The 27,795-nt window shown below is 44.3% G+C and overlaps 1 protein-coding gene across 12 annotated transcripts in view; it reads left to right on the top strand.

The window, feature by feature from the left end:
- The window catches only part of eml1 (EMAP like 1), a 72,873-nt gene extending 53,837 nt beyond the window's left edge, over positions 1-19,036 (top strand). For 7 of the 12 annotated variants that reach the window (XM_080512845.1, XM_080512840.1, XM_080512841.1 and 4 more), the window contains 20 exons: positions 316-444; positions 520-548; positions 3,413-3,439; positions 6,824-6,953; positions 8,538-8,687; positions 9,220-9,289; positions 10,473-10,583; positions 11,292-11,387; positions 11,484-11,618; positions 11,712-11,811; positions 12,033-12,184; positions 12,466-12,591; positions 13,245-13,376; positions 13,621-13,688; positions 13,773-13,861; positions 14,071-14,168; positions 14,374-14,461; positions 15,000-15,095; positions 15,179-15,309; positions 17,466-19,036. In XM_080512845.1, coding sequence (XP_080368971.1) covers positions 316-444; positions 520-548; positions 3,413-3,439; positions 6,824-6,953; positions 8,538-8,687; positions 9,220-9,289; positions 10,473-10,583; positions 11,292-11,387; positions 11,484-11,618; positions 11,712-11,811; positions 12,033-12,184; positions 12,466-12,591; positions 13,245-13,376; positions 13,621-13,688; positions 13,773-13,861; positions 14,071-14,168; positions 14,374-14,461; positions 15,000-15,095; positions 15,179-15,309; positions 17,466-17,591 — 2,083 coding nt within the window. In that variant the 3' untranslated portion in view covers positions 17,592-19,036. The remainder of the gene's footprint in view (positions 1-315; positions 445-519; positions 549-3,412; positions 3,440-6,823; positions 6,954-8,537; positions 8,688-9,219; positions 9,290-10,472; positions 10,584-11,291; positions 11,388-11,483; positions 11,619-11,711; positions 11,812-12,032; positions 12,185-12,465; positions 12,592-13,244; positions 13,377-13,620; positions 13,689-13,772; positions 13,862-14,070; positions 14,169-14,373; positions 14,462-14,999; positions 15,096-15,178; positions 15,310-17,465) is intronic. The other 5 variants (XM_080512846.1, XM_080512844.1, XM_080512851.1 and 2 more) reach the window with 2 other exon arrangements.
- The last annotated feature ends 8,759 nt before the right edge of the window (positions 19,037-27,795 follow it).

The following is a 27,795-nucleotide window of genomic DNA, read 5'->3' as shown; positions in this document are numbered from 1 at the left end:
AGACCACAAGGTAAAGAGGGGAAGAGTCATTCCCATGAAACCTCTCAAAGATGTTTGAGTCCACATGGAACTTTCTTCACTTTCTTCTCCTGAAAACTTTCCTGCTGCTGCTGAATGTTTACCATCTGTCCTTATTGCCCAACAGTTTTAGTTTACTGCTTTCCCACAATCTGTGCATCTCCCCTCATCCTCACGCCGTCAGAGCAATCAAACAACCATGTTCAGCTCTGTAACATAGAACCATCATGTTGGTCCGGCTTATCGCCACATGGACTGGAACACCCTCATGGCGTATCTCTATGTCGTCGTCCTCAGCACGGTGAGGAGGGCCAACTCAAACGAACACGTGGGAACTCTCTCTCGGAAAGACTCGGGCGACTCCAAAGGCAACCGAACCCGCGCCGGCTCCACCGGCAGCAACTCCAGCGGCAAGCGCAGCGACAGGTAACAGACGTCGGCGGCGGACGGAAACACTGACGGCCGGTCTGACTGACTGACCTGTGCTTGTCTGCTTCGCAGCAAACAGAGGGATCCAGTGTTCAACGCAGGTAAGAATTCAGGAGTTGTCAGGCTAGAGTTCGTCTCACAGAGGAAGCAGCAGATTATCTGTCAGTTCACATCAAGAAACAATGTCGCACATCACTTCCTGTGTGTTTCATCGTTCCCATCGTCCACACTCCTCCACATCTCTGCACATTCTCACTCATCATCTCTTTTCATCATATTGCAGTATTTTTCAGCTATTTCTGTTTGGTTTTTTTGTTTGCTGAAATTAATTTAAAGTCTAATTGTGTATTGTTTTCACAATCGTGAACTTGTAATACAATACAGGAAGCAGCTAAAGCTCTTTAAAACCAAGGATTTAAACTTTACATGAATATCTGAAGCACGTGTTCCTTTGTAGCAGAAGATTTAGGCCGTCATTCAAACCACAACATCTTCAGTGAAAACGCATCGTTTTTGTGTTTTTGTTTCGGAAAAGCTTCACAATTACACGGCAATGTTTCTAAAACGGTGTCCTTTTCCACTGAAACGGCAGAAACACTGACAATGCAGCTTTCATGTTGGGCCACTAGTGGGTGCTGCTGTTCTTATTGATCGTCTACTGAGCATGTGCAGAACAACTGCTTTCTTCGGCTGTGACACGCGTGAGGAGTCGCACGTCCACACCGGGATGATTCAAATAGTTGCCCTTTTTCCCCGATTCCATGAGAGAGAGAGTCAGAGATTTTGAAAAGTTCCACCTGGGGGAGCCGTTTTCAAAGAGCTGCGTTGTTCGTGACGCCCAAAATATGAGCGTTGCGTTTTCACTTGAAAATGTTGTCGTTTAAACCTTTAGAAGCATAAAATGGACAATTATGAGGATTTGTGTTTGAAAAGGATGAAATAGTGAACAACTCGTGAACTGTTGCTGTCGTCCCAATCCGCAGTATTTCATACATTTGAAGTACAAAAGCAGATTTATCAATTCCGCTGCTCACCAGGACAAGAATATGTCTCAGGTTAAGATGGTGGAATTTCTTTTAGCTCCAGTTGTTCTTACAGCTTTAGCTCATTAAGTCACAGAGTAGAAAAAAACAAAACATTTTCAAATGTACCAGGAAGAAAACACACAAACAAGTCGTCCATAAAGAGAAGCTTCCCGCTCGTCTCGCAACACAACCGAGGAAAGAAGCTGCTCATTTCATTGTTCGGACAAAAAGCAGCAGACGAGTTGAAAGCAGGTGATGAGACAGAACATGAAATGAGACGATATTGATCATGTTTTTCATCTCCAGCACACGATTGATTTCTATGCAAATTGAATTGCTGTTCTCCATTTGGTCCACTCACCTGATTCCTAACGTCTCCACAACGGCACAAAGATTAATCAGAGTTTTAAAATCATCAAAGTGTTACAAGCGGACGGCTCGCTGAATCACTCCTGGTTTTTTTTGAATGAAGATTTGAGGTCACACCTACTAGCCTCCTGTCTGCTCGTACAGTGGGAGCTGCAGCGCCAGCTTGTGAGGCATTCGCTTTCCTCACCAATGAATTGTATATTAGCATGTGACTGTTGACAACATTTAAATGTCTCTGAAGGTCATTGCGTTTCATGTAGGCTGCAGAACAAATGCACCATGGAGACAATATTGATCATTCCTGCGGTTGGACATTGACATCATTATAAATAAAGCATAATAATTCTGCAGGTGTCTCTGGGGTGAAGTAGGACTGGGTGACAATCAACCCAATAGATCATCAGTACAACTACTGCAGGCTGCCTCATGCATGTGATTTGACATTATAATGAATAAATTCATCCAATATAAACATTTAATGATTGTCACTGCAGCCGAGTCTGATAAGAAGGACGTGCAGCAGTAAAACCAACCTGGAGGTCATTGAGCTCATGAGATTATGATAAAAAGAATGAAGAGGAAAACTCATCATTATGTTTTTAAAACACATGTCAACCTAAAGTAAGTGTGATAGAGACAAATTCAAATAATGAAGAAAGCTTTGGTGTTTTAGGGCCCGATCCAACAACGGTTTGTAATTCAAACGCAAATGAAATACTGACAGTTTGTCCTCGTAGATTAAATATGATTTCCTACTTTTCATGATAAGGAGTCATTTGCTTTGTTTACACAGACTATTTTTTATCAGATATTTTCTGTTGTGTCTCAAACCCCAATTTTTTTATTTTTTTATTTTTGGGGCTAGACTCAGACCCAGTTTTTTACACAACAACGTTTTCAAGTGGAAATTGAAAACTTTCATTGGGTTTGTGGCGTCTGTTGACGTGACAACGCTGCTCTGGGTCAATGAAATTGCAACTTTTTGAAAATGCTGCTACTGCACACGCACACCTCAGTCATCGGAAATAGTTTTTCTGCACATGCTCAGTAGATGGACAAGAACAAACATGGCGGCTCCCACAATGCCATGACTCCCGGTATTCTCCCGGGTCTTGGTAGTTTTAAAGTTGGCAGCCAGTGTAAGAACAGGGAGGCCTTTCCTTACAAACTGCACCGATTCGTGGCCCAACATCAAACTACTCGTTTTCAGCGTTTCTGCCGTTTCTTGATAAATGGACATCATTTTTGCCGTAAAAAATGGTTGCGTAAACAAGGCCTCAGATGTAGTCTATTTGTGAAGACACCAATATATGGAGGGTTTTGGGGGGTCTTGGGGGGTCCTGGTGGGTCTAGGGGGGTCTTGGGGGGTCCTGGTGGGTCCTGGTGGGGTCTAGGGGGGTCTTGGGGGGTCCTGGTGGGACTGGATGGATCTGAGAGGAGGTGAGACTCAGAGCGTTACAGCCAGAAGCTGCTGCTCATGTCACGACAGACCAGGAGGTGAGGAAGCCATGCCTCCCCCCCCCCACCCCCCCTCACCTGGTGCTTGTGTGTCTCTCTGTGACCTTTACAAGGGATGCGACGTGTGACCCACTGCAAAGGTAGGCCACGCCCACTTCTCCACGACGCCTCCACGGCTCTCTGCTCAGCTGCGGTGCACAAACGCCTCACTCAATCAGGACCGCCACTCCAAACTCTTGGAAGATCTCACAGTTTTTTAGTCACTTCTGCAGTGAGCAGAGCGCCGTGCAGACGAGAGTGTGGACCGTGTGTGTGTGTGTGTGTGTGTGTGTGTGTGTGAAACTTTGATTGTTTGGAGAGTCATTACCGCACAAACACGCTTCCAGTCACACCTAACCTGCAGCGTCACCAGACGTTGCTCTGTTTGCTCACGGCCTCACTTTGTGCTTGTTGGCATTCAGTCTCTGTCGCCACGGTAACAGCACAAAGATTTCTGACTGTCGCCGCCTCGCCACGGCCCGGCTCTGTAGATCCAGTGAGCTGAGACTCCTCGCTTCAGACCAGAGCCGGTAGCTTTGCATCACAAACACCAGCCTGTGTTCTGGTCGCTCCGATTGAAGCCTGTTTGATTTCTCAGCTTGTAGTTTTCTAACAGTGTCGTCGGTTTTGTGCCTAGTTCCCCTTCAGCCGAGCATTCACAAAGCTGCCAAGGACTTCAAGACGCCAGGCTCTTTTATTCTGTGGTGATCATTTAAGCTACAATTAAATCTCAGTATTTTCTCACTTGTTACAGTGCAGCTCAGGCAGGCAGAGGCGGAAATAATCAAGAAGAAATGATTGGAATTAAGTAGTTTTTTTGGGCTTTCCTTTTTTTTAATAGAATGGAGGTGGAGGGGTATTTTCATTCTAGGCCCCGTTTACATGACAACGGTTTCAAAAATGTGGTGCTCAGAGTCACTGCAAAAACAAGTTGAAGGAAATGCTGGGACTCTGGAATCAGGGAAGAGCAGAACTCTCTGAAAACGCTGGCCCTGGTCATGAGCACCACTGGATAAATAGTTCTCCTGCACATGATCACAACAAAGTTTCCTCCAGAGTATCATGACTCTCAGTCCGTCTTCTCCTAGACTGGGTAGTTTTATTTTGACAGTCACCGCAATAACAATCCAACTTAGCCGTCTGTCCTTGTTCTCCCAATGTTTACAGCGTAGTGTTGTCTGCTGCATGTGTTTGTGCTTTCATTATAAAAAAAACAAACAAAAGCACCAAACTAAAGACCCAACATGAAAAGTGCATCATGTCCAGTCTTTCTGCCGTTGCTGTGTAAAGCTTTTGAAATATGTTTTTAAACAGCACTTGAATCTTTCCCGTTAACATAAAGCGTGTAGTGATAATAAAGTTCAGTGAAAACCATACAGCAGTAGTCGCATGTCTCCTTCCACCTCTGTCGGGACCAGATGTTCTTCTGGAATCTTCATTAGAAAATAGTTGACATCAGTGGACAAACCAGTTCATTCTAATAGAATCCACTGCATTCATTGCTTTTATTTTCTTTGTCAGTTTGGAGAAAAACAGGAGTTTACAGTGAACACGCTAGTTCCCCAGCTTCCTCCCCATAGTTTGTGTCTTCGTTTTTGTTAAATGTGACACGAAACCGTTGGCGTGTCGGCTGTTGATACTGTTTTTGTTTTGCCCCCTCTGCATCGTTTGGCCCGACAACCTCCACCTCCACCTCCACCTCCGGGCTCGTCTGCTCTTTGCTACGTTCTAGTCACGGTACAGCTTTACCTCAGCCGCTCTGCCAAACAGACGGGAAGCGGCGCCGCAGCTTCGGCCGCCGCCCCCGTCGCCCCCGTCAGACCCTCAGAAAGCACCAAGGCCCCGGCGGCCAGAAAGAGCGGAGCCGCAAAGGCTTCCGCCAGCAGAAGGGCCCCGAGCTTCAGCCTCCAGCTGAGGAAGTCGGGGAGTCTCACCTCGTACTCTCCCCTGGACACGCCCAGCTATCGCATACCCGTCAAATCCCCCAGCCAGTACTTCCAGATCTGCTACTAGCTCCTGCAGTACTATGGGGTTATATTTGTGCCAAAATTCTGAGCGAGCGATGGGAAAATTTGAGCGCAAAAAAATTAATTGTGCAAGCGCACTAATAACATTTTGAGGAAATATTTAAATTGCGCAAAGACAAACGTGAGATTGCGCGCTCAAAAATCATTTCTGCGCTCAGATTCTTCCTCTGCGAACTCTGATTGGTTACTTCGGATTCTGGAAGTGCCTCAAAACCAACGAAGAAGAAAAACAAGAAGAGGGAAAAACAAACTGCGGGGGAAAACATGTTGTAATCCAGGATCATTATCTTTAGTTTTCCTTATTTCTGTTTTCCCTCGCAGTTTGTTTTTCCTTCTTCGTCTTTGTCGGTTATGAGGCACTTCCAGAAACCGAAGCAACCAATCAGAATTCAACGCCCGCCCCAAATTTCTGTGATTGGTGGACAACCGTGTCTGTCACATTTGGGCTTTGCACATTTTGAGCGAGCGCACAGCAGGACTTGAGCGCGGACATGGAGAGATTTGAGCGAGCGAGAGAGAGAGAGAGAGAGAGAGAGAGAGAGAGAGGTTGAGCGCGCAGAGGAAGAATCTGAGCGCAGAGATGATTTTTGAGCGCGCAATCTCAAGTTTGTCTTTGCGCAATTTAAATATTTCCTCAAAGTGCTATTAGTGCGCTTGCACAATTCATTTTTTTGCGCGCAAATTTTCCCATCGCTCGCTCAGAATTTTGGCACAAATATAACCCCATACAGTACCAGATGACGAAGCTGCTGTTATTGAAGTAGAATGAAGCCTGAGGTCAGGTCACAGACACTTTCATGCTTTTACTTGAGATGTGCACCATGAAGACGATGTGCCCACCAGCCCAGTGTCTCATTATACCAGACATTCAGACCAACAGCATCTCATAAGAACAACAAAGTAAATCCATAAATCCATCCAAATAGATTGATCCTCCTCCCTAATGAGCTTCATTGTTTCCTTTGGTTCCCTCAATGTGGACTGCTTGCGTTGTCTCCCAGGGTGAGCATGTTCGAAACTGAGCAGTTTCCCATCATCCTCTTTTTGGATCTGTTTGCTTATTTTTCAGTAACATTTCCGTTGCTCTGCTTGTGTCTGCAATCTGTGTCAGTTAATCTGCTGTGAGCTGAATATTTACAAGCTGTGGAAGTTTCTCACTTCTGTTTGATGTTCATTTTGTGCTTTTCGTTGTCAATCACGTCTTTACGAAATAAAACTTTGTTCAAATGTCTTCGTGTTTGCTACTTCTGTCATTTTTAGGTTTTCATTCGTTCATTCATTCACTCATCACATCACATCATTTTCATTCACCCCATAACAACAAAAATATTGTTTGTCTTGTATGTGCTTCTTGCAGTTGTTTGACCTCAGAAATCTCTCATGACAGTGACTCTTCTCGGTATTTGTGTGTAATAATGTAATAATCCATCATCTGACTGTTTCTGTTGCCTTTTTTAGAGGAAGGTTATGTGAAAATGTATTTGAAGGGTCGTCCCGTCACCATGTACATGCCCAAAGAGCAAGTGGACGGCTACTGCCTGGAGGCCAGAGCCGAGCTGCCCTGCAACAAGCTCAAACTGGACTGGGTGTATCCTTCTGTACCAACACTTTATTTCACCTCCGTCAAATTGACTGGTCGCTGTAGACGTTGGCTGAGATGATATCAGCTGTGTGTTTTCTGCACAAGTTACAAATCCAACCCTGTATCTGATTTGAGGAGTTTTTCGAGCAGTCACCCTCCCAGAGGGAAATACACTGATACCTGCCAGAGGAGGCTGTGAGTGTTTGGTCTGCTTGTCAGAGGAGAGTTCCATGTTCCACGGAGTCGAGCTCGTCTCTCTGCAGCCCGCAGTCACAAATGACCTGCAAACCGCCGGCAGGCAACCAGTCAGCAGCTCCTCCTCCGCTCTTTTAGCTTCAGCGAGACACAGTTGTGCCTTTTCTTTTTTGACAATGAGTGAAAACAGAGTGTTGTTGCTTCAAGTTCCCATCATGTGTTTACATGTCTGATTGGCTCTACAACGGTTTGCACATTTTAGATACTTGAGTTAGCTTGTATAGTGAAGCAGCTTTGTGCTTGTATTTGTAATTCTCTTTTGTGATTATAATTATCGAGCAGAACAAAGCATGTGTTGTCCACAAGGTATATCCCTGTCTTGGCAAATTGCACCTCGTATGTGCAATTGTATTTGTTAAGTGTGCATGATTTATTTAGATTGTAAGTGTCTGGATTAACAGAAAAAAAATAAGGAGGTGCAGTTTATGGCGGGGTTTATTTTATTCCCTACTCTTTATTTCAAATATCTGACATTTAAATATTTGACTTTTAATCTTTGTACCTACAAATACTGTAGAAATAAATTCACTGCAAATTATGTGGCACTTGCCACAATTTTAAATCCTATTTTTAGACATGATAGATAATCTGGCTTGTTCTAAGCATCTCCTATAATCCTGCTTTTCAACACTTTCACATGGATCTAAAAACATTTTACTTAAAAATCCAGCTCCTCCTTGATCCTCCTCCATTAGAATATTGATCCTAGGAGCTGCATTCACAATCTGCTGTGTCTGTGTGAGCTGGACTGGCTCCGCCCACACACACGCCCTTCTATGGGAAGAGGAGGAAGTACTTCCTCTCACGGCGCCATGTGCCAGAGCAGAGCTGCCTGATTGTGGGAGGAGTCAGAGGGGAGGAGCCTACCTTGACTGTGATTGGCTGAACCCCTGATGACACTATATAGGGTTTGATTTCTGATTGGCTGCTTGGAGCAACACACTTTTTAAAACCTGGAACAACCAGGGAGAGAGAGGACACACTGTCTTCTTCTGTTATTTACGTTTTTGTAGTCCTTGATGTCATAGTATAATCCTAAATCAATAAAAAATGTATTTCAAGATTTCTAATCAATTAAAATCTACTTGCTGTGTAGACAGATCATTTCACTCGTAATTTTCCTCTCAGATTTATGTTTTTATATGTTCTATTTGGGCAAACATTTTTTTTTTTTTGCAGTGTTATACTATAGTATGACTATAGTTTGATACTTCAGTTGTACTATAGTATCATAGCTCCAGTTACTTATTGTTATTAAGCATATGTTTTCTTCGCTTTGTGCTTCCAGCATGTTGTCTGGTTGTGCTTTTCTTCTTTAACCTGCTTCATGTCCAGCTACGGTTACCGCGGTCGAGACTGCCGCTCCAACCTTTACCTGCTTCCCACCGGAGAGACGGTGTACTTCATCGCCTCGGTGGTCGTGCTCTTCAACGTGGACGAGCAGCTTCAGAGACACTACACTGGACACACGGACGATATCAAATGGTGAGAACGCAAAATACATCACATGTTGTTTTATTCAGTGAGTAAACTGTGGAGAAAACATGCAAATGGGACAGAAACAGGTGTTTTCTGTCCTGTCTGTCATGCTGTACCGTTAGAATAAACTTGAGCAGTCGTCACCAATAATTATGTTTTTAACTTTGAGGTTCATAAATGAAAAACTCTACTTTTTAATCAACAGTGTATATTTTAGATCATAGGCTGGATCAGAGACACATTTTTACTCCTTTGAATAGAAGCTATTCGAGCTTTAACCATCTTGTGAGTGTTGATTCACCATTGAGCCCTAAAAGGAATGAAATTATCCTAATGTGTTTCACTCCCTCACACATTATACACATTAGTACAGGCAGCGAGGAGCTCCAGTGAAAATCATATTCAAAGCTTTAAAAGGCTCACTCACCAAACGCAGCCTTTCATGTTCTCCTCATCTTTATTCAAATGGCTCTTTTGATGTGGAAAAGGCTTTTAACTCCTTTTTAATGTCTGCTTTTCTCGTGTTTCTCCTCACCAGCCTGGCCGTCCATCCCGATAAGATCACCATAGCAACGGGCCAAGTGGCAGGAACCTCTTCAGACGGGAAAGTAAGTGATTCCTCATCACTTCACCGCTCCATCCATGGTTCATCTAAAGGTTCCGCAGCTTTCTATAAAGATTTGCTGTCAGATCAAAGCTATGCCACTGTTGTCCACTGGGTGGCGGTGTTACGTCAGTCCTTCATCTGGCTTTCAGAGGTTTTATTTTGCTTGGTTGAATGTTGCAGATTAGGAATGTGACGAGGCTTTCGAACACATCAGGGCTCAGTTCTGCATCCTAATGCCCAAAGTCGAAGGGTTTCAAATGAAAACGCATAAACTTCGTTGCGTTATAGGGTTTAAACGACAACAGTGCTCAGAGACACTGAAAACTCAACTGCCTGGAAACTTTCAGGCTCCGTCTCCATGGAGACGGCAGGATTGCTGCTACTCCTCATGCACATCAGAGTAGATACTCCATCTAATCATGCTCAGTAGGTGAACTGTAACAACAATGTCTCGTCCAGAGCATCATGACTCCCAGTCCATACTCTCCTCGGACTTGGCAGTTTTATTTTGACAGTCACCGTAACAATAATCCAACCAAGTCGTTTGTCCGCTACAATCTGTGTGGTTACATTACAAAATCAAACGGCACCCCTTGTGGCCAGACATGAAAACTAAATGGTTTCAGGTGTGTCTGTCTTTTCCGTGTTAACAAAACTTCATTAAAAGATGTCTTATCACTTGAATCCTTGTTGTGTAAACAGGGCCTGAGTTTGTTCATCTGAAAACACGTGAGCACTTTTTTTTTTTTTACGTTTTTTTTACTTTCATGAATCTTTTTTAATTGGTAAATGGCACAAATTTGCTTATTAAAGTCTAGAGCCTTGCACAGCAGCCATGAGCTTCAGTGTCGTGTTACTGATCCCTTCAGCTGCTCATTAAAGTGACACAATACACCATCTTGTGGTGAAAGCTGGTATTACATGGCTAACCATGATGTTGCCGGTTGAAAAACCTTCCAACTTTGATAGTTGTAAATCTGAAGCTTTATCGCTTTCTTTTACGTCGTTTATCTGATTGTTTTAGTTTGATTTGATTTGCATTAAACACAAAGTATTACTGTATGGATGAGATGGAGGCAGATGATTCTCTGCGGTGTCTCACTTCACTGACTAACATGACATATTACTTTATTACTTATTGTTTGTCCTGGTGTTTTGCTCTTTCCGTGTGTGTTTATTGAAAGCAGCTGGCTCCTCACGTCCGTGTTTGGGACTCCGTCAGCCTCAACACGCTCCACGTCCTGGGAACGGGGTTCTTTGACCGAGCGCTGGTCTGCCTGGCTTTCTCCAAGTCGGTAAGAAAACACCACTTCTGAGCTGTTTCAGGCCATTTATAAAATCACACACACACACACATACACTGAGCCAAGCAACCCCCTCTGATGGAAACTTCAGAGAAGAACCCAGTGTGGGTCTTCTCTCTCTTTGTCAAAATGAGCCCAAACTGAAGTGTCAGGGGAGTATCCATGTTCGTTGTGTGCATTCAGGGGCACAAACACATGCATGTTAGGCTGATTGATATTATAAATTCATATACATCATACCTGGCCACTTTGTTTCACCTCTTCTTTTGTGTCCATGAGTGAACAGAGTAACAAATGTCAGCACAAATCTACACATTTGATCTGCAGGTCTGTGGAAATATGTGTCAGCGGTGCTGCAACACTCCTCTATGAGATCCAATAGGAGGCGTCTGCTCACTCCAGCGTTTTGTCTTCACACTTGGATCAGAAATGAGTTTTTGCTACAGAATTTTAAAACAGTTTAAACTTCAAGCATCAAACAATGAAACTGTGCAAAAGCTTCGAGATATTCAACATTTTGGAAGGTGTGCTTACGGCAGGTAGACAAGGAGAGTATCTTGTGCTTCTGAAAGCGTTCACTCTTGTTCCATCCAGAATAGCTGTGAGTTCAGCCATCCCTACAACCAGTGCGTCGGTTTCGCGCCATTTAAAAAAAAATTCAGTTAAAAGACACATTTCAATCTTGTTTTTGAATGTCAGAATGGAGGGAACACGCTCTGCGTTGTGGATGACTCCAACGATCACGTTCTGTCGGTGTGGGACTGGCAGAGAGAAGACCGGCTGGCTGAAGTGAAGGTAGCCTCCTGCCGCTTTGTCTTGTTTCTCTCCTTGTTTTGCCTCTTTCTCTTCCCGATCCATCAGCTGACGTTGTCTCTTGCTGTCTCGGCTCAGTGCTCCAACGAGTCGGTGTTTGCTGCAGACTTTCATCCCACCGACAGCAACGTTGTAGTGACTTGTGGAAAGTCTCATCTGTATTTCTGGCACCTGGAGAAAGGCTCGCTGGTCAAGAAGCAGGGCCTGTTCGAGGTGAGACGCCACACAGATTTAATGAGGACGACCTGTCGTGTGGAGAGGCCACATGTGGACAATCATGTGAGCCTGTTCTTGTGTTCGCTGCAGAAACAAGAGAAACCAAAGTTCGTCTTGTGCGTGACCTTTGCTGAAAATGGAGATGCCATCACTGGAGACTCGAGCGGAAACATCCTGGTGTGGGGAAAAGGTACGTAGTGTTCCTCTGTGAACGTCACTGTGATGGTTTGATCACAGAACTGCAGAGAAACATTGAGCTGACTGCTGTGATCAAATCATTTCGTGGATGAAGTGCACTTCTCATTCACACTCTGCTTCCTCCCTCCATCACGCCGTCCGTCTCTTAACCTGCCGTCTTCAAGCGCTCCACCTTTCTGTTCCCATCAATCTGCTCTGGTCTCTGTGATCCAGGCACTAATCGCATCAGCCAGGTGATCAACGGAGCTCACGAGGGGAGCATCTTCACTCTGTGCATGCTGAGGAACGGCACACTGGTGTCCGGGGGGAAAGACCGCCGCCTCATTTCCTGGGACAGCGGCTACCAGCAGATACAGACGGTGGAGGTGAGAAACCAAAAAAAAAGGCTGAATAATATAAACGTCGTCTGCTGGAACCTGCTTGATATGCATCAATGAAATGTTGAAGGAAGCCTTGGTGTGGTAAATGTCAGTCCTGCCTGAGGCGGCAGACCGTGTGTTCAGTAAACCGCATCATGTCACGGCCATTACAGAGCCTGAGGTGATCCATGGATATTTATGTCAATGATACTTGTGTTTCACACGTCCTGTTTGCTCAGAGGCGTCAACATGTTGTGAAGGTTCGTTTACATGAAGTGTTTGTTCAGGTGCCAGAGTCTTTCGGTCCGATCCGGACCATGGCTGAGGGCCGCGGGGAGACCGTGCTCATCGGCACCACCAAGAACTTTGTTCTGCAGGGCAGCCTGGATGGAGAGTTTGTCTCCATCACGCAGGTATTGGAGCTCCGCAGTATGAAAACCCATCAACAACTCATCACAGAGTAATGACTAATCCACAAATGTGACATATATTGTGATAAATCTAGACCAGGGGTCTGCAACCTGCCACTCTTTAGTCCCTCGAGTGGCTCCCTGAAGCTTTCACTAAATTATACATGAATAAACATTCTATCATATTTATTTTCAACCAGTCATTTTCACATGGGCTTTAAGAAAGAACTAGAAAGAGGGAAAATGGCTAAAACCACAAGAAAAAGGAAAACTGCTAAAAGTCTAAGTAAAAGTCCTAAAATGAGAAGGGTTTCTAAAAGAAATACCCGTAAAATTACCTGCTGAACTGCTAATAGAAGAGAGAAAATTGTTATAAAGCTCAATTGTCAGAATTGTCAAAAAACGCTGAAAAACAAGAAGGAAACCATAAAAATTGGGTCCAAAACAACTGAAAATGTGATGAAATGTTTCCCATCCTTCATTTCCATCAAAACTTCATGAATGCACAGTTTTTGTATCGAGGTAAACATATTTTTGCGGCGCCATTTGAATTTCATTTGGTAGAAAGTGAGCAGTGTGGAACTTAAAGGTTGCAGACCTGATGTGGAGACGGAGAAGTTATGAACAGTGGATGAAAGCGAGTCTCGTCTCTTCAGGGCCACACGGATGAGTTGTGGGGTCTGGCCGTTCACCCCTGGAAACCTCAGTTTTTAACCTGTGGCTACGACAGGCAGGTCTCTCTGTGGGACTCAAACTCCCATCAGCTCATCTGGACCAAGATCATGGAGGTAAGATGAAGCAACACTGCCCCCTGGGGTGAGGCAAGGGAACTGCATGTGACACAGCAGTGGACATAGTTAGCTACATGTATTTTTGTATTTATAGTCTTTACAGAACTGTATTTGCATTGAATTGCTTTGAAGTTTGTAACCTCAACACTTAAATGTGAAAGCAGGTTTTATGTGCTGGGAAACAGGGAGCACAGTGAAGGTGACATACTTGTAAATCTCCCTGTGCTCTCCTGTGTGACAGGACGCTGCTCAGGCCGCAGGCTTCCACCCGTCAGGGGCGGTGGTGGCCATCGGAACCCAGACCGGCAGGTACAGGCCCCGTCCTGCTCTCGTTCTGGGAGGTCGAGTGAAAATGGTGTGACGGCAGTTGGTGGGTGTGTGTCGACCCTGCAGGTGGCTGGTGCTGGACACGGACTCCAAGGACCTGGTGACGATGCACACAGACGGCAATGAGCAGCTGTCTGTGGTGCGATACGGCCCGGGTACGTCACGTCACCTGAGCGTTCATGTTATCCTCCCTGGCAGCCATTCCTGAGTTCGCTTTATTCCAAAGAGCTGATAATCTGTGGAGACTGTGCAAGCCAATTTCCAAACACCAATTATATCGGTCATACATGCAGTTTAGTTCATTACAATGTTTGCATTTCATTTGGAGTCCAGCAATCTTCCTGTTTTCTTTTCCCATATTTAGACGGTAACTTCCTGGCCATCGGCTCCCATGATAACTACATCTACGTCTACGCTGTGGGAGAAAATGGCAGGAAGTACAGCCGAGTCGGGAAGTGCTCGGTGAGCCTTTATAATCCCTCTCACTCAGCTTTATATTTAGTTCCCTCCTTGTTTCAGTCGCTCGCTGAGGCTTCAGAGCTGAGCTGCAGGCTGACGGAGGACACAGCTGAGTCACGTTCCACGGCTGTTCCTGCTCCTTGAAAAGACGCTGATGTTGTGTTCAGAGAGAAGAAGTGTTTCTAAATGTGACTCTTTCTGCTCCCAGGGTCACTCCAGTTTCATCACACATCTGGATTGGTCAGTGGACTCTCAGTACCTGGTGTCAAACTCAGGCGACTACGAGATCCTCTACTGTGAGTCCGATCCGCCATGTCCTGACGGTTTCTGCCCGGATTCCTCATGTTTTTCACGTTTTCAGATAATATTCGCTTTCTCCAGGCATCACACTGAAACACATCCAGGAAAAATGGCCTTTAAATGTCTGTAACATGTCCAGAAGTTCAGCTGGTTTCCTTATTTCTGTACTTTTTGAGACAGTTTGCAGACGAGTGAGTGTAGCTTCAGTCTGCTGGATTTTAAAGAACACATCCATTTTCTGCTCCACCAAATATTTTCCATCTCATGTGGATTTTCTCTTCTGACATGCAGGTTTAGATGTTTGGACCTGAGCTGAACTTGTGCGGCGTTACAATCCTATTGAAACATGTCAGGATGACACACCTTCACTGTGTGTGTGTGTGTGTGTGTGTGTGTGTGTGTGTGTGTGTGTGTGTGTGTGTGTGTGTGTGTGTGTGTGTGTGTGTGTGTGTGTGTGTGTGTGTGTGTGTGTGTGTGTGTGTGTGTGTGTGTGTGTGTGTGTGTGTGTGTGTGTGTGTGTTCCTCTGCTCTCAGGGATCCCGTCAGTGTGTAAGCAGGTGGTCAGCGTGGAGACCACCAGGGACATGGACTGGGCCTCGTCCACTTGTCCTCTGGGCTTCCAGGTGTTTGGTGAGAGCAGGCCTCCTTCCTTCTACCTGTCCAGGTGTGTATTTATGTTTCATACTTGTCTTATGGAAACTTGTGCCTCTCAGGCCTGTGGCCCGACGGCTCAGACGGCACCGACATCAACGCAGTGAGCCGGTCCAGCAACAAGAGCCTGCTGGTCACCGGAGACGACTTCGGGAAGGTTCACCTCTTCTCATATCCCTGCTCTCAGTTCAGGGTAAGATGCTGGCAGCAGAAAACAACAACAACACCGAACTGAACTTGTTTGTAGGAGTGTAATATGTGATTATCATCAGCATGAGGACTTTGAAGAGACAGTGCAGCCTGTCGCTCTCCGTCCAGTATGGTCATCGAGTACAGTCGTTGTGTACAATCGTGGAGTACAGTCGTTGTGTACAGTTGTCTAGTACGGTCGTCGTGTGCAGTTGTCTAGTACGGCTGTCATGTACAGTTGTCTAGTACGGTTGTCTAGTACTGTCGTCGTGTACAGGCATCGAGTACAGTCGTCATGTACAATTGTGGAGTACACTTGTCGTGTACAGTTGTCTAGTACTGTCGTCCAGTACTGTCGTCGTGTACAGTTTTCTAGTACAGTCGTCTAGTATGGTTGTCGTGTACAGTTGTCTAGTACAGTTGTCTAGTACAGTCGTCTAGTACGGTTGTCGTATACAGTTGTCTAGTACGGTCGGCGTGTACAGTTGTCTAGTACTGTCGTCGTGTACAATCGTGGAGTACGCTCGTCATGTACAGTTGTCTAGTACGGTTGCCTAGTACGGTCGTCAAGTACGGTCGTCGTCTACAGTCCTCTAGTATTGTCGTCGTGTACAGTTGTCTAGTACTGTCGTCAAGTACTGTCGTCGTGTACAGTTGTCTAGTACGGCTGTCATGTACAGTTGTCTCGTACTGTCGGGCCTGTACAATCGTGGAGTACGCTCGTTGTGTACAGTTGTCTAGTACTGTCGTCCAGTACTGTCGTCGTGTACAGTCGTGTAGTACTGTCATCGTGTACAGTTGTCTTGTACTGTCGTCTAGTACTGTCGTCGTGTACAGTTGTCTAGTACGGTCGTCTAGTATTGTCGTCGTGTACAGTTGTCTAGTACTGTCGTCATGTACAGTTGTCTAGTACAGTTGCCTAGTACGGTCGTCAAGTACGGTCGTCGTGTACAGTCGTCTAGTATTGTCGTCGTGTACAGTTGTCTAGTACTGTCGTCGTGTACAGTTGTCTAGTACTGTCGTCATGTACAGTTGTCTAGTACAGTTGCCTAGTATGGTCGTCAAGTACGGTCGTCGTGTACAGTCGTCTAGTACTGTCGTTGTGTACAGTTGTCTAGTACGGTCGTCTAGTATTGTCGTCGTGTACAGTTGTCTAGTACTGTCGTCGTGTACAGTTGTCTAGTATGGTCGTCTAGTACTGTCGTCATGTACAGTTGTCTAGTACAGTTGCCTAGTACGCTCGTCAAGTACGGTCGTCGTGTACAGTCGTCTAGTACTGTCATCGTGTACAGTTGTCTAGTACTGTCGTCGTGTACAGTTGTCTAGTATGGTCGTCTAGTACTGTCGTCATGTACAGTTGTCTAGTACAGTTGCCTAGTACGCTCGTCAAGTACGGTCGTCGTGTACAGTCGTCTAGTACTGTCATCGTGTACAGTTGCCTAGTACGGTTGTCTAGTACCGTCATCGTGTACAGTTGTCTAGTACGGTCGTCTAGTACCGTCATCGTGTACAGTTGTCTAGTACGGTCGTCTAGTACTGTCGTCTAGTACTGTCATCGAATACAGTCGTCGTGTACAGATTTTTTTTTTTCCCTCTGATATTTTTTTCTTGACTGGCCCGAATACCCTTCCATAGTAACTGTAGTCATAGTTAAACACGATTTACAAATATAATTAACTTTGCTACCAAGTAACCGCAATTTCACTTATTCTGAGTAACAATAATTAAAACAATCTTTAAATTTTGCACAAAGAGTCACAGTGTAATACTCTGCTGTAGATCTGAAAAATGCCCTTTTAATAAAGACAGTTTATACAGGAAATCTATTTTTTGATAGTTAAAATATAACTAATACTCTGAGTGCTTGGTTGGATTGAACACAGTGTGTGTACTTAAATTAAATGTAAGCAATGAATACAGATGCTTTTGCAAATATAACATTGCAAAATTATTTGTTTTGTCAGTTAAATACAGAAATTATAAACGTGATAATTGTGGTCATTCCTAAGACAATTAGGAAAAGCACACAATATGTGACGTAATGGCTAAAATGACAAATCACACAACAAAAAAGCTTCAAATGTTTCAGCGTTTTGCAGAATGCTGTGTTGATCACACTCTTTTAAGATGTTTTTTTAATACCCAAACCCCCCCCCCCAGGCTCCCAGCCAAGCTTACGGCGGCCACAGCAGTCATGTGACCAACGTGAACTTCCTGTACGACGACAGCTACCTGGTGTCGACCGGCGGGAAGGACATGAGCGTCATGCAGTGGAGGATCGTCTGAGCCCCACGCAATCTCTACTCAACTGCACTAAAGTCTACCAAACGCAAACACAAAGACAAGAAGGAGAAGAAGAAGAAGAAGAAATGCACTGAAGGTGTCGTGTGAATTAGAAAAAAACAAAATCCTCTTTCTTCTCCCACTTTTTCTGTCTTCACACTACATGTAAAGAAATAATCCTGCTCTCACGTACTGACGACACCAGACACAAGTAAACCCAACAAAGCAGAACCAAAGGCTCAGACTTTATGACTCGTACTCGTACTTGTACAGTTTTGCTGCTGCTGTTCTTGTGTGACGGTGATGGGGAGGAGATCCAGACTGAGCGTTCTGCATCGCAACAAAAACTGTAAAGAAAGACAGAAAGGACAGTGAGATTTTTTTAATTGTTGAACTTCCATTTCATTTTGTATTTAACAACTCAGGAAAGCACGAGAAAAGTAAAAAACAAAACAAAACAAAACTACTTTCCCCTTTCTATTAACATGTCAGGAACATTCGCACTTAAAATCAGATCTTCAACCAAACTTGCTTTGTTTTCTTGACTGTGGAGTGACAATTCACCTATTTGGCCGTAGGAAAGCAGAAGTTTGTCCACAAGCTGATTGTTAGGGTGAGATTCCATCGACTGGATTCATCATTTCTAGTGAAACAATCCAAACATATTGCAAGTGTTTGTGCTTCCGGATCTTAAAGAAACAGAGCTTCTCCTCCAGTTTGACTCTGTTTTCTCTTTCCTGAAACGAATGATCATGTTTAGTCTCGGATGGTAAACGACCCCAGAGGCCTGAAGCAGATCCCAGGAAAATGTTTATGACTCCGTTTCTGTTTTGTTTGTTTTTTTTAACCAATTGTCGAATGCTTGTAATCTCAGTCTTTGGCCTTGATCACAAAGAGAGTCCAAATCAAGCATATTGAGAATTTTCCAGCGATGCAAAACGTCTTTCAGCAGGTTTATTGCACCGAGTCGAGTTTACAAAGAGGAGAGACGAGACCATGACACTGTAATCGTCTGATGTCCACCATCAGTCACTGGCAACATATTTAACTGAACTAAACCCTCCTGTGGTGTTTGTTTGTTTGTTTGTTTTCTACAATGCACTGCTTCTGGCTGAGAATCATACATCAGGTCTTTTCCTCTGTTTGGTGGAGCTTTTCGTAGCGACTGGTTCCAGCAGCCACTGACTCAGTCAAGGTGGTTTCTCTGAGGTGATGTGGAGCTTTTTGGGGGTTGAGCAGGTTTTAGTGTGACCATAAATGCTGCTGGTGTTAATCATGTTGCTTTGGAATCCCGGGGATTAACCCTAACAGCAGTTTGATCTGGAAATAAAAGTGCAGTGATTTTAAAGTCGCCACTCCACAGAGTGAATGTAACATGACTTGTCTAACCACTTAACACCTGCAGCTGCAAACACCTCTGTCTGAAAGTAAAAGAATCATCAAACTCCTGTTTCCGTGTCTGTATTCTATTCTTGGAATGTTTGTAGTTCATTTATTTGTGCAAAGTTGCTTTTTTCCAGTTCTGAAGTCTCATTGGGCTGTCCAGCATGGTTTACCACTTCTAAGGGGGAAAAAAAACACGTTTAATGCTTTTCTTACAAGAAGTGAGCTGTAACAGACAGTAAACAAAACAGATGTTACTATAAAACCATAACATGGGGTATTCTACATAAAAAGGATCAAACCAGTTAGATAACTGAGAACACTTGTCTTCTCAGAAGACACACACATTTTATTAGCTGGGTGTCCCAAAGCCACTGACAATGATGTTAATGTGAATAAACATAAAATACAAGGCAATATATTCAAAGGCTACCAAAAATAAAGAACACAGATTAAAAGATCAGTATATAATTCAACATGCAAGCTGCCCTGACTGAGAACGTCAGTGGGCATGTGTCCTGCTCTCTGTGTTAATGGAGGTTAAACAGCCAGCACAGCAGCGGCCATGTTTCTTTAATGACTTGTTGCAGCTACTGAGGCTTTTCCATGAGCTCTTACTCGCCTCAGTCCAGGTCGTTTTCCATTACAGTAGAGTACGACCACGGCGTGGGCCCAGCCATTTTCCCATCAGGTACAAGTAATATATCAGCTCAAATAACACATTAAATAGTGTAGATTTTTATATATTTATTGATAACGTTCCACAAAGTGACTTGCTACGATCATGCTTCACTGTCCAGTGTTTCGGTTTCACAGGTGCCTGTTTTCTACTTATCTTTTTATTGAGAACAAGGTACAGAAAGAAAGATTACATTAAAAAAGGCAGTATTTCTTTTTCTTTTTTTTTAACAGAACATATACAAATAGACCACACACACACACACACACACACACACACACACACACACGCACATGACAACATTTCAGATCACAACACCTAACTTGTTAAAAAAAAAGCACTGTGTTTTACACTGCAGCAGAGGACACACTGACAACGATGTAGTTAGTGTGCCGGGCCACGAGAGGGCGCCGTTGCTCATTTGCTCGCCAGTGCAGCGCTCAGGTCGGGGCAATTACCGGTTGGGTAAGTATCATATGACTTTGTTTACCATTCTCTTAATGGTAAACAAATTGAACAAGTGGATGTAAATACATTTCTAGGAATTAATTTTTAATGAAAAGGTCAGTTGGAAGCCACTTCACTTCTTATATAACTCCCTCATTCTTCCATATCTCAATTATGGTGTGGAAATATGTATAATAATTATAAAACAAATATTGATCCTATTTTTTTTTAACTTCAGAAGAAGTCCATTAGACTCACAAAGCAAGCTGATGTTTTGCTCCTAAAAACCCTTTGTTTGCCAAATCAAAAGTGCTAAAAGTACATGATATTGTCAACCTTAATACACAAGCAGTTTTTGTGTCAAATATACATAATAATCCTTCCAAATGTGTCAAATATTTTTCGTAAATCCAATCCTTCAAATCAATAATGCTGAAAAAAATTAGTAATGGACAACATGTCTGGAAACACATGGATGAGTTGTCCAGGGCTGCAGTTTTGTGGACAAGTTGTCCGCACACCGTCCCAGAGCCGTGGCTGGAAGTGTAGTAGCCTTGCTCGTGCTGCCTCGTGTTGCGACTGGAATTAGCACGCTATTTTTCATCTACTGAGAGTTGCTCGTTCTGGTTTCAGCAAAATAACTTTATAACATGCTGTGACAGTTTAGTAGAGGAAATTAGGACGTTTAAGTAGGACATTTTTCAAATGCGATTGGGACACCTGAAGCCGACTTCTGCAGGTTTCAAAAATGACTGGTTGAACAAGTCGCCGTCTGACTCGTGTCGTGATGCGCCGGCCCAATCAGCAGCCGGCCATCTGCCGGAGCTCGCTTGGATCCTCGGCTGTGCAGCAGCGACCTGCGGTCAGGGGGAGGCAGTACCCCGCCAGCCATGAACCTCACCGCACGTCACTGCTGTGCTGTGCAGGCACCACGAAAGTACCTGGTAGTAGACGGACACATAGTGGAGAGGCGTCAATAGGAAGTAGAGTCCAGTCGAGTAAGACTGAGGAGGAATGAGTGGAAATGCATGGACGTGAAACACTAGATGCGTCACGGCGCTACCCGTGGTGTTCCTCGCCGTCCGCCATCTTGGGAAGGTCACTCGCCAGCGCTAAACATATAGATCCCCGGCTAGAAAATCCACAAAAACATTTGTAGCTCGCTTGCTAATCCATCTATCAGCACAGAAGTGCCTCATTTTAAAGCTGAGGAAAAGCTCTATCCTGTGGAAACCTCATGGAGGAATTATTGAGAAGGGGGGAAGTCTTAAACAAATCAGAAGACTAATAAAGCTGGGAAAAATTAACTAATTAACTTTTATGTCATGTAATTATGTATTTCATGTCAAAGGAAGCCTCAAAGGCGCCTGCAAACAAAGGGGGGGTCCATGGTAACACCCACCCCCACCCCCCACAAAATAAAATCAAACTGGAACTTCAAGGAAAAACTTCATATGGACCAATCATATCTATTTGTCCAGCGACAACTACCGTCTTCTTGGACTCAGAAACAAAGGTGGCCTGGTCATTCCTTCACCTGAGACTGTGCAGTGAAAACCACACCTGAAAGCGACAATAGAGAGGCCGTCATTGGGGAATCAAAGATGGCCGACAACATGCTGCTTCCTTATGATTGCCGCCATTTTGTTCTGCCATTTTGATCTGAATCACAATCACAGCGCCACTGTCGGTGTCAAGAGTACATGATCCCCAATGCGACCGTGCTCCTCCAGAATTGAAACCCCGCCAGTGCGGTATAAAAATGACAACTTATGGGCGCTGACATGCTTGTTTGTGGACGCCGCCATTATTGCTCACGGTCAGCGCCATACTACTCTCAAAATTGAAACCTCACCAGTGCGGTATCAAATAATGGCGGCTTATGTGCGCCAACAAACTAGTTGCGGTTGCTGCCATACGTGTATGTGGTTACTGCCATACGTATATGTGGCCACCGCCATACGTGTATCTGGCCGCCGCCATACGTGTATGTGGTCGCCGCCATATTTAAAAGGCCAAATGACATCAGTAGATTAAGCTACGTCACGGTTTCATCGATCATGTTCAGTTGGAAGAAGCACAAGAACACTGGAGGAACATCCAGTAGATATAATGTGAATAAAGCTCAGAGAGTATTTATAAGGTCCAGAGCCAAGTGGATTGAAGAGGGAGAACCCCCCCCCCCCATCATATTCCATATTCAATTTATACAAACAGCCGAGGAATAAAATTCTCTCACATGATGAATGGGGAAGAATGCGTTGTTAGAACCTAAAAATATAGTGAAGGAGATCTTGAATTTCTTCAGATACTGAATGTATCATCTTTAGTCTGTTTCCACCGCACAAAAAGTGCTGGAATGAACCGGTATAGTCCGTTACAGTTCGCACCGCAGGAATGTGTGATTTTCCAGAAACAACCGCTCCAAAGGCGGTCGCTTTTCCGTCCCCCCTCCGTTGGGGTACCAGGACCATGGAACGGGTCTGAGTTTGAGGAGCCGTCTGCTGATTGGTCAGTGATTTACTACACGCCCTCAATATTTTAATTTGTCGGCTGGATGAATCCTCTGCTGTCAGTGTGGTCAGCTGTGCACTGGTTGTTGTTTTTTTCTTTTCTTTTCTTTGCTGCTCAACTTTCGTGTTGGTCGTGAAAGAGCGGATGTGAGGCCGGGGGAGACCGGGGGGAGGGACTTTGCATCGCGTCGTTCTGTTTGCAGCATAGTGTCAGTGAGCAGAAAGCTCAGGGCTCCCGTGTCCCGGTGCGGCGTCCCGGTGCAGTTCTGTGCCGCGAACAGCCGGGGCGCTCGGGGGCGGGGCAAGTCACCAGAACATTCCCTCTCTCTGGACCAACACGGAAGTTGCTGCTGCAGCCCATGCAGTCGCTGAATGATTATTCTCCTTTCCGTCTTTTGCTCCTGACTGTCTCTCTTGTACTTTAAGTTGTATAACTAATTTTACACACTCTTCTGATTGCAGTTTTCATTTAAATCCGTATTTCTTTTGCTCTACTGTTTTAGATATTGAGTCAAGCGAGGGTGAGTTTAACTCGTAAATTTTGCGTCACCAACTTCATCACTAATTAGTTTTTGTACAACAGCTTCCCATGTTTAATTTATGTTGCCAGTGCGATCTCATGGACCCGCTAATTCCTCCTTGAAAGACGAGCTTCTAGGGCAAGCCTGTTGTTCGCTCCGGTCTTTCACTGGGTGTTCTATCACAGGAGTAAGAGCCGTTTTAGATTTTCCCACAATTTCACCTGATGAGTCAGCAATAAGAGGTTATTTTTACTCCCCAGATAGAGCTCAGTTGACACCGTGAGGTTTTACTGATCATCTGGGTTTCGAAAATAATTTATCTTCATACACACAGTCCTTTGGTCAGTCACACAGTCACTCGAGTACTTTTTGTTTTTATTTATATAGCGCTTACCATTTTTGTGTGCTGTCATAACCTTCTTTTTGCATCTTTTTAGGATCCTTTTTAGTTTTTTCTTTAATCGCATCTCGTAAAGCTGTTATTTTTTGTGTATTGAGGCTCCCGTCGAAGCCATGTTTTGTAATCCAGTTATCCAAATGTTTTACATTTTCTTCGCTGCAGCGTTCTACATATTTCCAATCTTTACAAGTTAATTTATCGCGCGGTTTTGATTTTTTGGTGTTCCCTTGTCCCATTTTGTTTTTTAAATTTGGACGGACCGTACTACGTGGGGTAGTCTATGGTACCGTTGGTCGACCTTTCAACAGGGCAGTGGTTAATCTTTACTGATCGTGGTAATTCTCACTTCAACCGTTTCAGGTGGAGAATTATTGCCTATGCATCTACGTCAGCCCACTACTTACTTTCCTGTTGTTTTTAAATGGTGGCTGTAACCTAGTGGTTCACAGTCCACCCACTCATTCAACATGCACACTTTTAGTTTCTTTCTCACGGAATTTTCGGTAGACGCTCAACCATGGACTCCGCCGTCCGTTTAACATGAACTATTTTCAGACGTTCACTGCCTCAGCGTCTTTTATTTTACCTGTCAGAGTCTAGAATTCACAGGGTTTTACTGTCCTGCAACCCTCAGTCGCACAGCTTTCTTTTTAACCCAAAACAATGCTCACCCTTCGGAGTCTCTTTCCTCTCGCCGTTGGATGCCGTCAACCTGCGGGTCCCAGCATACGAAATAGCGTCAGCTTTCCGAAAAAAGGTGTTGGGTCTCACCTAGTGAGGCTCCGCCACGGCCGTGGGCTTGCTGGCGACGACTGCGTGTGCCGGAACCACCAGGCGTTGTTGGCATCCGGCTCGAAGGACCAAGTCAAATGTCAGGTTTAGGCTATAGACATTTATTAAATCTGCAAGAAAGAACAAGACAACAAGGATGAGCTTCAGTTACTCATGAGGAGAATGGCCAGGAAGCACCCAAGTACACCTCCTACCCACTCTGGGCTCCGGACCATTTCTCCTGTGCTTTTATTTCGTTTAACAAGTGGGAGGGTTCACAGGATATACATCATAGAAATAAAAATTTTGTGTGAAGTCCCTACACCAGGTAAACATCACAATAATGCACAAAGTGCCATTAAGGACTTGTTGAGTATGCAGAAGACCATAGCTAAAGCTAGCAAATAGCAACAACTGGCAAATAGTATGTTAATTCGTGCATATGCCAATGTTAGTGCGTATGCTAATTAACAAATATGCTAATTCACGTGGATGCTAAGTGGTGTGGCGCTATGCTCGATGGCTGTAACTGTCTTCTGTCAGTCGTGATCAGACATACACTCTCAGGCAACGGATGACGTTTGAGCCCGATCCAAGCATGTACACCCAAACTTCCTGATTCCAGCAGGTGGCGCAATGGCTGATGGTCATCATTGTGGCGTGGCTGTGATGAGGGCCGGTCTCTGATGCACTTTGTCAGGCTTGACACAGATTAAGTGATGATAAGGCCTTTTACACGTTACTTCCTTCACTCTCGGTGAAATGGGATTCTGGCGCTGCCTTTTTCTAATTTTGCAGGTGGCGCCGTTGAGCCATGTCGCAAGTCACATGTGTAAATCTCCCAAATTATCACAATTGACAACTGTGCAAAGTTTCACCAAAAGTTATGTATGTTAAGGGCCTCAAAAGTGTGATTCTTTTTGGCGAAAGACAATGATAATAATAATCAAAGGAAATTCAATAGGGTCCTCCTGCACTTTCAGTGCTTGGACCCTAATAAACAGAAAAATGTAGTAATATTTTTGTATGGAAAAGGTTTTGCTCCTTATCCAAGTTGCATCATCAGTTTGTAGTGTTCTTGAATTGAGGCACCAACGTGACATCATGCCATTGAACCTGCATGTGCGCTTCTTGACCACATATTGTCACCAATGAGCAATGAAATTGAAGATATTGTACACAAAAACATTTATTTGTTTGTACAAGAATATTAAAAAAAAGAGGAATAAATAGACCTGAGTCATCCATCTAGCTTTAGCATTGCTTTATCCAATGTTCTGGTGGCAATGAGGTTAGAGGAACACAAAAATCCAAAATAATACCACTGAACCCTGCATGTGTGCTTCTTGGACAAAGGTTAGCACAGATGAGCAAAAAACTGAAGATTGTAAAAAAAATTTTTAAGAATTAATGTATAATGAATATTAAAAAAAACAACCTGAGGAATAAATAGACCAATGATCCAATACAGTCTTGTCATAAGGCTAACCAATTGGAGTGCTGACCTTTATAGCAAAAAGGTTGTGGGTTTGAGACCGGACCAGGCCTTTTTATATGGAGTTTGCATGTTTTTCAGATACTTTCTCACACATTTTTGTATTCTGGAGGAAAATCCAGGCTCTCTGCACCCAAACCTGGATTTGAACAGGGGATTTTTTTTCTTTGCAGTGAGGCAAGAGTGGAAACCACTTCACCACTCACCAGCCGAGTTGAGGGATCGGCATGAACCGATGAACCCACTGAACAAAAGTGGTGCAAAACATGTCTAAAAAAAGTAATCTATACATCCAGAAGACATCCTGAGAGGGGCCAGAATGAACCATTTGTATACGTCTTTTCTGGACGTTGTATTTATGTATTGTCTGGACTTCAATAAAAATACATTTAAAGCCATAATGAGGACAGGCCATCAGTCTATCACACACAGACTCAAATATTGGGGCAATTTAGCTTTACCAATTACAATCACGTGTATGTTTTTGGAATGTGTGAGGAAACCTATGGAAACATGCAAACTCCACAAACACATCCAGCAGTTTTGAACCCACAACCTTCTATCTGTGAGGCAAGAGACAAGTGACAATGACAAGTGACAGTGCTGATAAAACATTGATTACAGTGCCTATGGACGTTGTTTGCTCTGTGAGAAGTGACTGCGATCAGGAGAGAAACACCCTCTACTTCATGTGACTGAATCTTTACGGGCTTGTATGTGGCTGAAGGCAAACTCAGAGGGGAGAGCAGCTGTCTCTCAATGCCAGGCCCGCCCCTCCCTACATGCAGAACAAGCGCTGTGTAGGGCCCCGCGATCCATGGGGGGGCCCCATTTTGCGCAAGTGAATTGAATTTCCCTCGGGATCAATAAAGTATCATCATTCTCTGCAAATGCGCAAAGGAAGCGCTGCATTTTGCCGAGAGGCGGCGTAGAACACCGTCACCAAGTCAGAGGCAGGAGAGAGAGAGAGAGAGAGAGAGAGAGAGAGAGAGAGAGAGAGAGAGACGCAATGATTGAAAGCGCGAAGCGTCACCATCTGGCCAATCAGCGGTCAGATGGGCCGGCAGGCAGTTGTTTACAGGTACAGAGAGAGAGAGAGAGAGAGAGAGAGAGAGAGAGAGAGAGAGAGAGAGAGAGAGAGAGAGAGAGAGAGAGAGAGAGAGAGAGAGAGAGAGATGGCTTCCAAACGTCAATACGATTAGGTGGGGATGTTGTTGAAATAAAAAAGAAAATAAAAAGAAAAAAGAAAAAAACGTGGCATAAACTGTTTATGCCACATGTTTTTTTTCAGACGTGTGCATCTGTAAAGTTATTGTTCCACTTTTGATCTATAAAGTTCTTGTTCCACTGTTGATAGAGGCTGTTCATTTGATTCCTTAGTAATTGTAATTTATGATTATTATTATGATTATTATTATGATTATTATTATGATTATTATTATGATTATTATTATTATTATTATTATTATTATTATTATATCATTATCATTATTATTATGTTATTGGAAGGGGGGGGGGCCCAAAATAAAATCCTGCTTAGGGCCCCCACTTGGCCAGGGGCGGCCCTGCTCAATGTCCCCCTGTCCACATGTTGAAGTGTCCTTGAGCAAGACACTGAACTTCAAATGAGTCCCAATGGATGGATTGAGTGCCTTGTGTGACAGCCTCCACTGAATGTAAATATCAGAGGGAAGCGCTGTGGGACTGCTCAAGTGCTGCAAAGACACAATAGAAGTCCATTTACCATTTCTACTCTTCACATTATTGCGCAAAAAACAATGTGGTTCTGTGCACAAAATGCTCCATTGTGGGCTCAGACATGAGGCACAAACGTGACGCCACACGGCCTGCACATGTGCGTCTTGGCCACAGGTTGGCACTATAGAGCCGGGCAGATGCCCCCCCCCCCCCCCCCCCCCCCTCATCCCCCCCGCCTTCTCACGCCGTATTAACGTTTCCCCCCTCAATTCTCTCCACCTCACCAAAACACTCCGAATG

Source organism: Blennius ocellaris (genome assembly GCF_963422515.1).
Source record: "Blennius ocellaris genome assembly, chromosome: 17".
NCBI classification, from domain to species: Eukaryota; Metazoa; Chordata; class Actinopteri; order Blenniiformes; family Blenniidae; genus Blennius; species Blennius ocellaris.
This window is presented reverse-complemented; position numbering and strand designations above follow the sequence as displayed.